This window comes from Coregonus clupeaformis, unplaced genomic scaffold, assembly GCF_020615455.1.
Source record: "Coregonus clupeaformis isolate EN_2021a unplaced genomic scaffold, ASM2061545v1 scaf0035, whole genome shotgun sequence".
NCBI lineage: Eukaryota > Metazoa > Chordata > Actinopteri > Salmoniformes > Salmonidae > Coregonus > Coregonus clupeaformis.
In genome coordinates, this window is record NW_025533490.1 from 164,963 (window position 1) to 179,411 (window position 14,449).

General features: G+C 48.7%; 1 protein-coding gene across 1 annotated transcript in view; it reads right to left on the bottom strand.

Annotated features, from left to right (window-relative positions):
* Nucleotides 1–14,449, bottom strand: part of LOC121566204 (LIM domain kinase 1) — a 93,611-nt gene that overhangs the window by 69,933 nt on the left and 9,229 nt on the right. The window contains exon 2 of the mRNA XM_041876367.2: nt 12,328–12,427. Coding sequence (XP_041732301.1) covers nt 12,328–12,427 — 100 coding nt within the window. The remainder of the gene's footprint in view (nt 1–12,327; nt 12,428–14,449) is intronic.

Here is a 14,449-nt window from a genome sequence, read left to right on the forward strand (position 1 = left end):
ATTTGGGATCAAACCAAACCTCACCTAATTGTTCTGATATTAAAATAACCACTCTTAAAAAGGATAATACTAAGGCACCCCAATTCACCATGAACCCCGGAGATTATCAATGTTATAGACACCAAAGTAATGCGAATCACAGATCAAACAGTCCACCTTTGGTAAATTTAATTTACTTGACATGACATGGAAAGGCAAACAGCTGTTTATATATTGTCCCACAGCTGACAGTGCATGTCAGAGCAAAAACCAAGCCATGAAGTCGAAGGAATTGTCTGTAGAGCTCCAAGACAGGATTGTGTCGAGGCACAGATCTGGGGAAGGGTACCAAAAAATGTCAGCAGCATTGAAGTTCCCCAAGAACACAGTGGCCTCCATCATTCTTAAATGGAAGAAGTTTGGACCCACCAAGACTCAAACTAGAGCTGGCCTCCGGCCAAACTGAGCAATCGGGGAGAAGGACCTTCGTCAGGGAGGTGACCAAGAACCCGATGGTCACTCTGATAGAGCGCCAGAGTTCCACTGTGGAGATGGAAGAACCTTACAGAAGGACAACCATCTCTGCAGCACTCCACCAATCAGGCCATTATGGTAGAGAGGCCAGACGGAAACCACTCCTGAGTAAAAGGCAAATGAAAGCCCGCTTGGAGTTTGCCAAAAGGCACGTAAAGACTCTCAGAACATGAGAAACAAGATTCTCTGGTCTGATGAAACCAAGATTGAACTCTTTGGCCTGAATGACAAGTGTCACGTCTGGAGGAAACCTGGCACCATCCCTACAGTGATGCATGGTGGTGGCAGCATCATGCTGTGGGGATGTTTTTCAGCTGCAGTGACTAGGAGACTAGTCAGGATCTAGGGAAAGATGAACAGGGCAAAGTACCGAGAGATTATTGATGATAAACTTCTCCAGAGCACTCAGGACCTCACACTGGGGCGAAGGCTCACCTTCCAACAGGAGAACGACCCTAAGCACACAGCCAAGACAACACAGGAGTGGCTTCGGGACAAGTCTCTGAATGTCCTTGAGTGGCCCAGCCAGAGCCCGGATTTGAACCCGATCGAACATCTGTAGAGACCTGAAAAAAGCTGTGCAGCAACGCTCTCCATCCAACCTGACAGCTTGAGAAGATCTGCAGAAAAGAATGGGAGAAGCTCCCCAAATACAGGTGTGCCAAGCTTGTAGAGTCATACCCAAGAAGACTCGAGGCTGTAATCGCTGGCAAAGGTGCTTCAACAAAGTACTGAGTAAAGGATCTGAATACTTATGTAAATGTGATATTTCCGTTTTTTTAAAATATAAATTAGCAATAACTTCTACAAACCTGTTTTTGCTTTGTAATTACGGAGTATTGTGTGTAGATTGATGAGGGGGAAAAAACGATTTAATCCATTTTAGAATAAGGCTGTGGAAAAGTCAAGGGGTCTGAATACTTTCCGAATGCACTTTCAGTTATGTTTAATTTAAAGTAGGACCAGATGGAGAGACTGGGCTCATAGACCAGAAGATATTAGTCACAGTATCCATCTCCCTGCAGATAGTCTCCAGGTAAGACTCCAGTCTTTTCCCTGACAACAACTGTCACGGATCCCCCCGGTACTGCTGCTCATTCCGTTCACCAGTTCTGGAGGTCTACGTCACCGGCTTTCTAGGCGTCACTGACATGGATCATTACCACCAACCCCGGACTGTCTTGTCTCATTACGCACACCTGGTTCCCATTCTCCCTGATTAGTATGTGTATATATGTGCCCTCTGTTCCCCATTGTCCTTGTCGATTATTGTTCCATATCCATTGGTCTCGCGAGTACCGTGTATTGTGCTCTTGGTTTTACGGGTGTCGTCCCGTGTATTGTTTAGAGGTTTACACCTCGCTCTTTTGTTTGGGTTACATCCCTGTGTAATATATATATATACACATTGGCTTGCGAAAGTATTCACCCCACTTGGCATTTTTCCTATTTTGTTGCCTTACATCCTGGAATTAAAATGGATTTTTTGGGGTTTGTATCATTTGATTTAAACAACATGCCTACCACTTTGAAGATGCAAAATATTTGTTATTGTGAACAAACAAGAAATAAGACAAAAAAACTGAAAACTTGAGCTTGCATAACTATTCACCCCCCAAAGTCAATACTTTGTAGAGCCACCTTTTGCAGCAATTACAGCTGCAAGTCTCTTGGGGTATGTCTCTATAAGCTTGGCACATCTAGCCACTGGGATTTTTGCCCATTCTTCAAGGCAAAACTGCTCCAGCTCCTTCAAGTTGGATGGGTACCGCTGGTGTACAACAACCTTTAAGTCATACCACAGATTCTCAATTGGATTGAGGTCTGGGCTTTGACTAGGCCATTAAATGTTTCCCCTTAAACCACTCAAGTGTTGTTTTAGCAGTATGCTTAGGGTCATTGTCCTGCTGGAAGGTGAACCTCCGTCCCAGTCTCAAATCTCTGGAAGACTGAAACAGGTTTCCCTCAAGAAGTTCCCTGTATTTAGCGCCATCCATCATTCCTTCAATTCTGACCAGTTTCCCAGTCCCTGCTGATGAAAAACATCCCCACAGCATGATGCTGCCACCACCATGCTTCACTGTGGGGATGGTGATCTCGGGGTAACTTGGCTTAAAAATACTTTCGAAAGGCAGGGCAGGATGGATATAGGTCTGTAACAGTTTGGATCTAGAGTGTCACCCCCTTTGAAGTGGGGGATGACCGCGGCAGCTTTCCAATCTCTGGGGATCTCAGACGTTACGAAAGAGAGGTTGAACAGGCTAGTAATAGGGGTTGCGACAATTTCGGCGGCTAGTTTTAGAAAGAAAGGGTCCAGATTGTCTAGCCCAGCTGATTTGTAGGGGTCCAGATTTTGCAGCTCTTTCAGAACATCAGCTGTCTGAATTTGTGTGAAGGAGAAGCGAGGGGGGCATGGGCAAGTTGCAGCGGAGGGTGCAGAGTTGGTGGCCGGGGTAGTGGTAGCCAGGTGGAAAACATGGCCAGCCGTAGCAAAATGCTTGTTGAAATTCTCGATTATTGTAGATTTATCGGTGGTGATAGTGTTTCCTAGCCTCAGTGCAGTGGGCAGCTGGGAGGAAGTGCTCTTATTCTCCATGGACTTTACAGTGTCCCAAAACTTTTTGGAGTTAGTGCTACAGGATGCAAATTTCTGTTTGAAAAAGTTAGCCTTTGCTTTCCTGACTGCTTGTGTATATTGGTTCCTAACTTCCCTGAAAAGTTGCATATCGCGGGGGCTATTTGATGCTAATGCAGTACGCCACAGGATGTTTTTGTGCTGGTCAAGGGCAGTCAAGTCTGAGGAGAACCAGGGGCTATATCTGTTCTTAGTTCTGAATTTTTTGAATGGGGCATGCTTATTTAAGATGGAGAGGAAAGCACTTTTAAAGAACAACCAGGCATCCTATTCTGACGGAATGAGATCGATATCCATCCAGGATACCTGTGTCATGAGCCCTCTCACTCCACCGGGTTACCACCTTAATTTGTTTCCACTATCTTCCACTCTGCTCACCTCCCTCTCTCTACTCAGCCTAACTAGCTCCACCTGTCCCTGCTCTGCTCGGCTCTAATTACTCTGCCAGCTGCGCTGCATTACCCACTAACCTCTCCCAGTATTTAAGGCCCTGTCTTTCAGCTCTCCGGTGTCAGATCGTCTGCAAAGCTCACACCCGGAACCTGTTTGCTCGCGCTTCTGGCTCACCCTGGTTTTGTGACCCCGGACCTGCCTGTTTTTTGGATACTCTTCTGCCTCAGGAGATCCAGACCTGCTTCTGCCATTACGACTCCTGACTACTCTTCAATCCCGGTAACTCTGACCAGCCTTCTGCCTTGCTACTACGTATTTTGGATTTCCCTTGAACTGTACTGCTGCCTGGTTTCATTCCGCCCTGTTGTGTCTGTGTCTCCCCCAGGACTTCTGGACCACCCACCACCGGCTTCATAGGACGCATCGCTGCCACTGGGGGGGCACAGACCCAGCGCATTGGACGGGATCCCTGTTACCCCTGGAGCCTTCATTCACTCCCTACTTCCCTTTTTCCCTTAAGTTTAATAAACTTTCTGGTGTGACGCAATTGTGGTCCCCTGGTCGTCTGTCTGAATCGTGACAGTACGATCTGACCATTATGGACTCAGCGCACACTTTCCCCGACATGGAAACCGATGAGCATGAGCAGCAGTTCCAGCAGCAGCAACAACAACTCGCCATGATCATTCAACTCCTCACCAACCTTACCCCAGCCAGTCTGCCCACCAGCCCAGCCCCCGAGTTACCTGCCCCGGTCATTGCAGCCGCTGCTCGGAACCCAAGATTGGAAACCCCGAGCGGTTCAACGGCGATTCAACCCAGGTCCGGCCATTCCTGACTAGCTGCCGACTTCAGTTCTCCTTGCAGCCAAGGACCTTCGCCACGGAGGGGGCTAAAGTTGGGTATGCCATCACTCACCTGACGGGCCGAGCTCGACTCTGGGGAACAGCAGAGTTCGAACGTCAAACCCCCGCATGTGCAACCTTCGACCTGTTTGCTGAGGAGATGCTGAAGGTGTTTGACCTGGATTCACCCACCGCAGAGGCGTCTCGTGAACTGTTCAGTATTCGACAAGGCAGACGTACAGTCGCAGACCATTCCATCGACTTCCGAACCCTGGCTAGACGAAGTTCTTGGAACACACCATCGTTGGTGGACGCGTTCTTCCATAGTTTGGCTGACTATATCAAGGACGCAGTTGGTCTCCCATGAACTGCCTTCCACTCTTGATGAAGCCATCGCACTGACTGTCAGGATCGGCAGAAGGATACAGACCCGTCGTCGTGAGAGGGGGGGGCGCCAAGGTCCACCTACTACCGGCATTCGGAGAGATCCGACTGGGCTCCTGTCATCTACTGCCACTCACCCAGGTCAGCTTGATCAGTCTGAGCCTATGGAGATTGGGCGAGCCTCCCTCACTCCTGCAGAGCGCCAGCGCCGCTTCACCTCAAACCTCTGCCTCTATTGTGGAGGTGATGGACATCGTGTGGTAACCTGCCCTTTAAAGGGCCGAAGCTCACCGGGCGTAGGGGAGTCGGTTGAGTTCAATGACCATCCAGTCCTCCGACCGCAAACCCCTGCTGCAAGTTCACCTCCGCCTCTCTGACTCAACTCACACCCTGGCTGCTCTGGTGGATTCTGGCGCCGAAGCCAACATAATGGACATCAAGCTGGCACGCCAACTGGGACTGGAGAACCTCCGTTTGACACCTCCTATTCCTGCCCGGGCACTGGACGGACACTTACTCGGATCGGTCACTCATGTCACGGCCCCGGTCTCGATGGGTCTGTCCGGAAACCATCAAGAAACTATCCAGTTTCACCTGCTCCCCTCTCCAGGCCAACCCCTCATCCTGGGTTACCCATGGCTCCGCCGGCACAACCCTCAGCTCGACTGGGTGACCGGGGTGATCAGGAGTGGGGAGAGGACTGCCACCGAACCTGCCTGCTTGCTGCCGCACTCACCCCTCGGCCAGTACCTACTAACTCCGCTCCTGACCTCTCCAATGTCCCAGAATGCTACCATGGTCTCAGAGAGGTGTTTAACAAAGCAAGAGCCACATCTCTGCCCCCTCACCGACCGTACGACTGTGCCATCGACCTCCTCCCTGGAACAGCTCCTCCAAGGGGTCGTCTTTATTCGTTGTCTGCTCCTGAAAGAAAGTCCATGGAGGACTACATCAATGGCTCTCTGTCCGCAGGATTAATCCGTTCATCTTCATCTCCTGCTGGTGCTGGCTTCTTCTTTGTGGGGAAGAAGGACGGATCTCTTCGCCCCTGCATCGACTACAGGGACTCAACGACATCACAGTGAAAAACCGTTACCCTCTGCCTCTGCTCACCTCTGCTTTTGAGTTGCTCCAGGGAGCCACTGTTTTTACCAAGTTGGATCTCAGAAACGCTTACCACCTAGTGCGGATCCGGGAGGGAGATGAATGGAAAACCGCATTCAATACACCAACAGGCCACTACGAGTATCTGGTTATGCCTTTTGGCCTCACCAATGCTCCTGCTGTGTTCCAGGCTCTAGTGAATGATGTACTGCGGGACATGTTAAACAAGTTTGTCTTCGTTTACCTGGATGACATCTTAATTTACTCCAGAAACCTGTCTGAACACACCCGCCATGTCCAGCAAGTCCTTCATCGTCTTCTGGAGAATTCCCTCTACGCCAAGGCAGAGAAATGTGAGTTTCACGTCAAGACAGTGGCCTTCCTGGGGTACATAGTGGCAGAAGGAAGTATCCAAATGGATCCTGCCAAAGTATCAGCAGTCACTTCATGGCCAGTTCCGGAGAACAGAAAGAAGCTGCAACAGTTTCTGGGGTTTGCTAACTTCTATAGGAAGTTTATCCGGAACTACAGTACCGTTGCTGCCCCTCTCACTGCTCTAACCAGCACCAAGCAACCCTTCACCTGGACCCCAGCAGCCGACAAAGCCTTCAGTACCCTCAAGGTGAGGTTCACCTCCGCTCCCATCCTCCAGATGCCTGATGTGGACCGGCAATTCATTGTGGAGGTGGACGCCTCGGATGTGGGAGTTGGTGCTGTGATTTCTCAGTGGGCTGCGGAGGATAGGAAGCTCCATCCCTGTGCCTTTTTCTCACGTCGGTTGTCCCCCTCTGAGTGCAATTACGACATAGGGAACCGTGAGCTGCTGGCTGTGAAGCTTGCCTTGGAGGAGTGGCGTCACTGGCTGGAGGGGTCCACCATTCCATTTCTCGTTTGGACCGATCATAAGAACTTGGAGTACATCCGTCACGGCCAAAGCGGTTGAACTCCAGGCAGTCCCGCTGGGCCCTGTTCTTCACCAGGTTTAATTTCACTCTGTCATACCGGCCTGGATCACGCAACACCAAGCCAGACGCCCTCTCCCGTCAATTCCAGAAGGATGACAACCCCTCCAAGGATCCTGTGTCGATTCTGCCAAGTCCCTGCATCGTTGCAGCTCTGACCTGGGCTGTTGAGGAACAGGTGCTGGAGGCTCTCCGTAACCAGCCAGGTCCCAGCACTTGCCCAGCTGACCGCCTTTTTGTCCCCGAAGACCTGAGGTCCCAGGTCATTCAGTGGGGACATGACTCCCGCCTAGCTTGTCACCCTGGCTCCACCCGCACTTACAACCTGCTCGCCCAGAGGTTCTGGTGGCCCTCTCTGAGGAAGGATGTACGGGAATTCGTCCAAGCCTGCCCCATCTGCAACCAACACAAGTCGGCCTGCCAGCCCCCAGCCGGATTGCTGCAGCCCCTGCCTGTGCCCAGACGTCCCTGGTCTCACATCGCCCTTGACTTTGTCACGGGGCTGCCCCCCTTCAAGTGGCATGACCGTCATTCTCACCATCGTTGACCGTTTCAGCAAGATGGCACACTTCATTCCCCTCCCCAAGCTCCCAACCGCCAAGAGAGACCGCCCAGGTGGTCCTGGAACACGTCTTCCGGATCCACGGACTGCCAAGGGATGTTGTTTCTGACCGTGGTCCACAATTCTCCTCCGCTTTTTGGAAGGAGTTCTGTCACCTGCTGGGAGCCACAGTCAGTCTGACTTCCGGATTCCATCCCCAATCCAATGGGCAGTCAGAGCGGGCTAATCAGGAGCTCGAGAAGGCACTGCGATGCATGACTTCACGCAACCCCCACTCCTGGTCGCAGCAATTGACATGGGTGGAGTACGCACACAATTCTCTGACCTGCTCTGCCATCGGTATGTCCCCTTTCCAATGTGTTTATGGATACCAGCCTCCTCTATTTGCCAGCCAGGAGGAGGAGGTTACTTGCCCATCTGCACTTGCTTTTGCCCGTCGATGTCGCCGCACCTGGTCACAAGCCCGAGCCACACTCCTCAGGTCCGTTGCCAGCTACACTACCGGGGCCAACCGTCGGAGAATTCCTGCTCCCACCTACCATGTTGGTCAAAGGGTGTGGTTGTCATCGAAGAACCTGCCACTCAGGGTGGAGTCGCAGAAGCTGGCACCTCGGTTCATTGGCCCATTCCCTATCATAAGAGTGATTAGCCCAACTGCTGTCCGGCTCCAACTGCCTAATTCCCTGAGGGTGCACCCCACTTTCCATGTGTCTAAGATTAAGCCCATCCATGAGAGTCCGCTGGTCCCTGCTGCGCCTGGTCCTCCTCCTCCACGGCTCGTCGATGGTGGCCTGGTTTACACCGTCCGCCGCCTGCTTCGGTCCAGACGGAGGGGTAGGGGTCTCCAGTACCTCATTGACTGGGAGGGCTATGGACCTGAGGAAAGGACCTGGGTGCCAGCTAGTCGGATTGTGGATAGGACTCTCATCACCGCTTTCCACCAACGGCATCCTGATCAACCTGCAATCCGTAGGGGCCGCCCCAGAGGGGTCCCTAACCGTCCGGCCCGCTCGGCTTCCTGTCCTGTGCCTGATCCTGTCTCGGGACCTGTCCCATCTCCCGACCACGGCCCTCCGGCTTCCTCCGAGGATGAGGACGTTCACTCGGACCGTTCGGAGGAGTTCTAGCCCTCCTCCGGCTCCCTCCTCCCGCCCGGCGTGGTGTTGCTCTTGGGACTTCTGGGGCCGTCCCTTGGGGGGGTTCTGTCATGAGCCCTCTCACTCCACCGGGTTACCACCTTAATTTGTTTCCACTATCTTCCACTCTGCTCACCTCCCTCTCTCTACTCAGCCTAACTAGCTCCACCTGTCCCTGCTCTGCTCGGCTCTAATTACTCTGCCAGCTGCGCTGCATTACCCACTAACCTCTCCCAGTATTTAAGGCCCTGTCTTTCCAGCTCTCGGTGTCAGATCGTCTGCAAAGCTCACACCCGGAACCTGTTTGCTCGCGCTTCTGGCTCACCCTGGTTTTGTGTGAACCCCGGACCTGCCTGTTTTTGGATACTCTTCTGCCTCAGGAGATCCAGACCTGCTTCTGCCATTACGACTCCTGACTACTCTTCAATCCCGGTAACTCTGACCAGCCTTCTGCCTTGCTACTACGTATTTTGGATTTCCCTTGAACTGTACTGCTGCCTGGTTTCATTCCGCCCTGTTGTGTCTGTGTCTCCCCCCAGGACTTCTGGACCACCCCACCACCGGCTCAGGGACGCATCGCTGCCACTGGGGGGGCACAGACCCAGCGCGTTGGACGGGATCCCTGTTACCCCTGGAGCCTTCATTCACTCCCTACTTCCCTTTTCCCTTAAGTTTAATAAACTTTCTGGTGTGACGCAATTGTGGTCCCCTGGTCGTCTGTCTGAATCGTGACAACCTGGGCCAGGTCAATTAGGAAGGCCTGCTCGCTAAAGTGTTTTAGGGAGCGTTTGACAGTGATGAGGGGTGGTCGTTTGACCGCGGACCCGTACGGACGCAGGCAATAAGGTAGTGATCGCTGAGATCCTGGTTGAAGACAGCGGAGGTGTATTTAGAGGGTAAGTTAGTCAGGATGATATCTATGAGGGTACCCATGTTTACGGATTTAGGGTTGTACCTTGTAGGTTCGTTGATAATTTGTGTGAGATTGAGGGCATCTAGTTTGGATTGTAGGATGGCCGGGGTGTTAAGCATATCCCAATTTAGGTCACCAAGCAGTACGAACTCTGAGGATAAATGGGGGCAATCAATTCACATATGGTGTCCAGGGCACAGCTGGGGGGCTGAGGGGGTCTGTAGCAAGCGGCAACAGTGAGAGACTTATTTCTGGAAAGGTGGATTTTTAGAAGTAGAAGCTCAAACTGTTTGGGCACAGACCTGGATAGTATGATAGAGCTCTGCAGGCTATCTCTACAGTATATTGCAACTCCACCCCCTTTAGCAGTTCTATCTAGACGGAAAATGTTATAGTTGGGGATGGAAATTTCAGAATTTTTGGTGGCCTTCCTAAGCCAGGATTCAGACACTGCTAGAACATCAGGGTTGGCGGAGTGTGCTAACGCAGTGAATAACTCAAACTTAGGAAGTAGACTTCTGATATTAACATGCAAGAAACCAAGGCTTTTGCGATTACAGAAGTCAACAAATGATAGCGCCTGGGGAGTAGGAGTGATACTGAGGGCTGCAGGGCCTGGGTTAGCCTCTACATCACCAGAGGAACAGAGGAGGACTAGAATAAGGATACAGCTAAAGGCTTTAAGAACTGGTCTTCTAGTGCGTTGGGTACATAGAATAAATGGGCGTTGGGTACATAGAATAAACATAGAATAAATGTTGTACATCACAGCTGGCCTGGTAAATTGTTTGCTGCCTCCATTCGGGATGCACTGTTTCAGTTTCAATTACTCAATATTTTGGACAACAACGGAGGAATGTAACTAAGGCTGGGAATGTCAATACAATCAAACTAGCAAGGGCAATGATCACAAGTCAGTCACAACGTGGCTAATATGCTAGCGTATCTATTTATGTAGCAAGATAAAACACAGAGCCGACCATTAGCTAGATAGCTAGCTAGCAAGCTGCTTGGAGGACGTCATGTCATTGGAGGAGTGGGTGAGTGACTGACTCTTCCCCCTCGTATCGTTTTTTGGTGGCTACACAGCTAGAGATGCACGTGTCATTTGGTTAGCTAGCAAGAAATGTGAATCGCTTTGCTAGCTAGATAGCTATGCTGAATCTCTTGCGTTCGCAAATTCACTCTGGCTAGCTATCTACACCAATTTCAGAGCACTCTTGTCTGAGAGTGCCAGAACGCATAATAACAGATGAATTTATGAACGTGCAAGACCTGCTGAATATGACTGGTGTCAGTAAACGTAGGCAAAAAAAGTTATAGTTAGTCACGAATGCTCTATACAACATGTAAACAGCCTAACCAGCTCTGCTTGGGTGAGTAAAATGGCCAATTGTTCTCTAATTTGTGTCTGGAAGTAGCTAGCTAGTAAGCTAGCCAACTTTAGCCAGTTAGCTTGGGTACTTGGTTGGGACAACGCATGCACTGGATGCATGCAGAAGGATGAGCAGGCTATTGCCCATTGTTTATCAGCGCAATTTTGACGGCCAACTAGCTGAACAATTTTGAGAGGGTTTATCTAACGTTCCTTTGTTAGATTTGAGCTCATCTTGCTCTGGCTAGCATTAGTTGTTGATCTTGTTGTTGTTGATGTGCATATAGGGAAAGATAGCCTACCTTTTTATGGTTGTTTGATCAATAGGACTGTAAGGTTCCCAGATCTAAGAGGACTCCCGTGGTATTTAGATACATATTTTGCAGAAATCCATTAAAGTGTATTTTGTGGCTTTTGCTGAATGCGTTCTAATGATCTAAAGTCGCGCCGTTGCAACTGCCTGTAAACACACAGTCTAGTTCAAAGTGAATGATGGCAAGCCCTTGGGGCAAATGGCTTGTTTGCATATAGGCCTACTGTACCTCTGATTGGCTATGGCGCACCGGGCTGCGTAGACTCCGGTCCTGGACGAGACAGATGTTTTTATTAGGTTTGATTTACTGCAGTGTCCCTTAATTGCCCTAATGCACGGCCGCTTTCCCACTCTATATTTCTATAGAATTTTCACAAATGCCTTACTATACGTAATTCACAAACATTCTAAGAATTTATGAAAATGTGAAAATGACCATATCTAAGTACTCGCTTGTCAGAAAATGTTTTTAAAAAGTGTCACATTCTTCCTGGGGGTGTATATGAACATATTTTAATAAGATTTCATGTTGCTAAAATGCTGTCAGTTCCACTTTAAATAAAGGGGAAAATAATAATACAAAAAGAAAGCTACGAGGTCTTAAAAAGGGGGAGGTTAAAGGGGAGGTTAAAGGGGAGGTTAAAAGAGGTAGAAAACTGCAAGCACGTGCACTAACAGGTTCAAAGCCCACCTTGAAGTTTACATTGACTCACTGTAACAGACACTTATAACAACATGCTCGATAGCTAGCACTCCCTAGCAGTGTAAGAGCTAGCACTCCCTAGCAGTGTAAGAGCTAGCACTCCCTAGCAGTGTAAGAGCTAGCACTCCCTAGCAGTGTAAGAGCTAGCACTCCCTAGCAGTGTAAGAGCTAGCACTCCCTAGCAGTGTAAGAGAGATTTGATGTGACCAGAACCACATGTTCTGACTATGTTCAATACTGTGATTGGATCAATAAGCATTCCAAGCAAGCCCCGAAAGAGAGACATCAAACAGGTGTGTTTAACTGGAATCCACCGTTAATCAGTAAAGTTTAGGTAAATATTTGAGGATATGTCTCTGTCAAAAACAAATCCAAAACTGGTCATTATGAATAAGACAAGTAGCATGGATATCAGTTGTCTGTTAGAAGATTGACAGGAGAAGAGACTGACTGATCAGTGAGAGGAGACACTGTTTAAGCAGCACTCACCTGAAGCATACGGTGTGCCAGTCAGTGTTGAGTGCCTGGAGATACTGTTCATCATAGATCCGTTGTCTGCATCCCGCACACACGGGCAAGCTTCTGCCAGCTGTAATACAGTTAGTGGACAGATCAAAGGACAACATGTTATCACCTCTTATCACTACTGGTGGTAGAGGATGTCAATAGATTATTGATCAAGGGTTGATATCTCTGTTTCAGTGGAAAATGCTGTAAAAATCCAGAAAAGTACTCAAAAGCGAGTCTTTAACTCTAATAATGTAAGATTGTAATAATGTAAGATTACTGTTGACCCCAAATGACACAAATCATCTCTATACAAACTAAACCATAGCACCAGTTAGTCAGCTAAAAATTATTTTCATCAAATGACCCTCATTAGCTTCAAGGCACAAAATCCCCCAATTTCATAATGGAGGGAAATTATCCTCATCTTAGATCAACTGAGTGTTAGAAATGTGGGATATTTTCAGGGCATGCAAATGTGGCTTTTTTCTTTTACTACAATTCTTAGAAGTAGAGCTTTGGATCGGTGCATTAACACAGAACCACATGAATCTATTCTACACTGCTTTTGCTTGTGGGAGGATTTAGGTGTGCGTGTGTGTTTAGAATGATCATAAGAGAACTTGTTTTCCCCATGTAAATCCAGAATGGGAGAAGTGTGAATATGGTATGAAACAGGAACATGGTGTCAGAAAAAGATGACAATTTATTTGTATAGGATGAATAAGATGAACCACAATATAAGATACTGTTTCATATGTGAGCAATGGAAAGTTTCATCTGAGAGAGAGAAAGAGGGTGAGAAAGCAAGCGAGAGAGAGTGAGAGAGAGAAAGATTGATAGAGCGAGACGAGAGAGAGAGAGAGAGAACAGCGAGCAAGAGCCAGAAAGCTGCAACAAAGTGCTCGGATCTTCATAAATCGGTTTCCTCGTTTTACATTTGTCAATGTCACTCTACACTGACTTTTAGTGTTCAGTGAGTCCATTCAACCTTATCCCAGAGGTCTTGGCAGCCCTTACCAAGTCATTGGCTTCATCACAAATGGCACCCTATTACTTACAGTATATAGTGCACTAATTTGACCAGTGCACTACTTAGACCCATAGTGCTCTGGTCAAACGTGCACTACTCCCTATTCCCTATATCAGTGTTTCCCTGGTCATCGAGAACCCCCAACAGTACAAATTTCTATTGTAACTCTGGACAGTCACTATTGTACTGTTGGGGGTACTCAAGGACCAGGGTTGAGAAACACTGCCCTATATAGTGCACTACTTTGAACAGAGCTCTATGGGCCCTGGACAAAACGAGTGCTCTATATAGGGAATAGGGTGCCATTTGAGACATAGAGTGAAATGCTTACTTACGGGTCCTTCCCAACAACGCAGAGAGAAAGAAAATTGAGAAATAATAGAAAGGTAATAACACGTAATAATAAAAGTAATAATAAATACACAATGAGTAACGATAAATTGGTTCTACACACGCAGTACTAGTACTGAGTCGAGGTGCAGGGGTACGAGGGAATAGAGGTAGATACAATGCATTCGGAAAGTATTCAGACCGCTTGACCTTTTCCACATTTTGTTACGTTACAGCCTTATTCTAAAATTGATTAAATTGGTTTTTGGCCCTCATCAATCTACACACAATACCCCATGATGACAAAGCAAAAACAGATTTCTAGAAATTTTTGCAAATGTATAAAAAAACAACAATGGAAATATCACATTTACATAAGTATTCAAACCCTTTCCTCAGTACTTTGTTGAAGCACCTTTGGCAGCGATTACAGCTGAGTCTTCTTGGGTATGACGCTACAAGCTTGGCACACCTGTATTTGGGGAGTTTCTCCCATTCTTCTCTGCAGATCCTCTCAAGCTCTGTCAGGTTGGATGGGGAGTGTCGCTGCACAGCTATTTTCAGGTCTCTCCAAAGATGTTCGATCGGGATCAAGTTCGGGCTCTGGCTGGGCAGTTCAAGGACATTCAGAGACTTGTCCCGAAGCCACCCCTGCGTTGCCTTGGCTGTGTGCTTAGGGTCGCTGTCCTGGTGGAAGGTGAACCTTCGCCCCAGTCTGAGGTCCTGAGAAGGTTTTCCTCA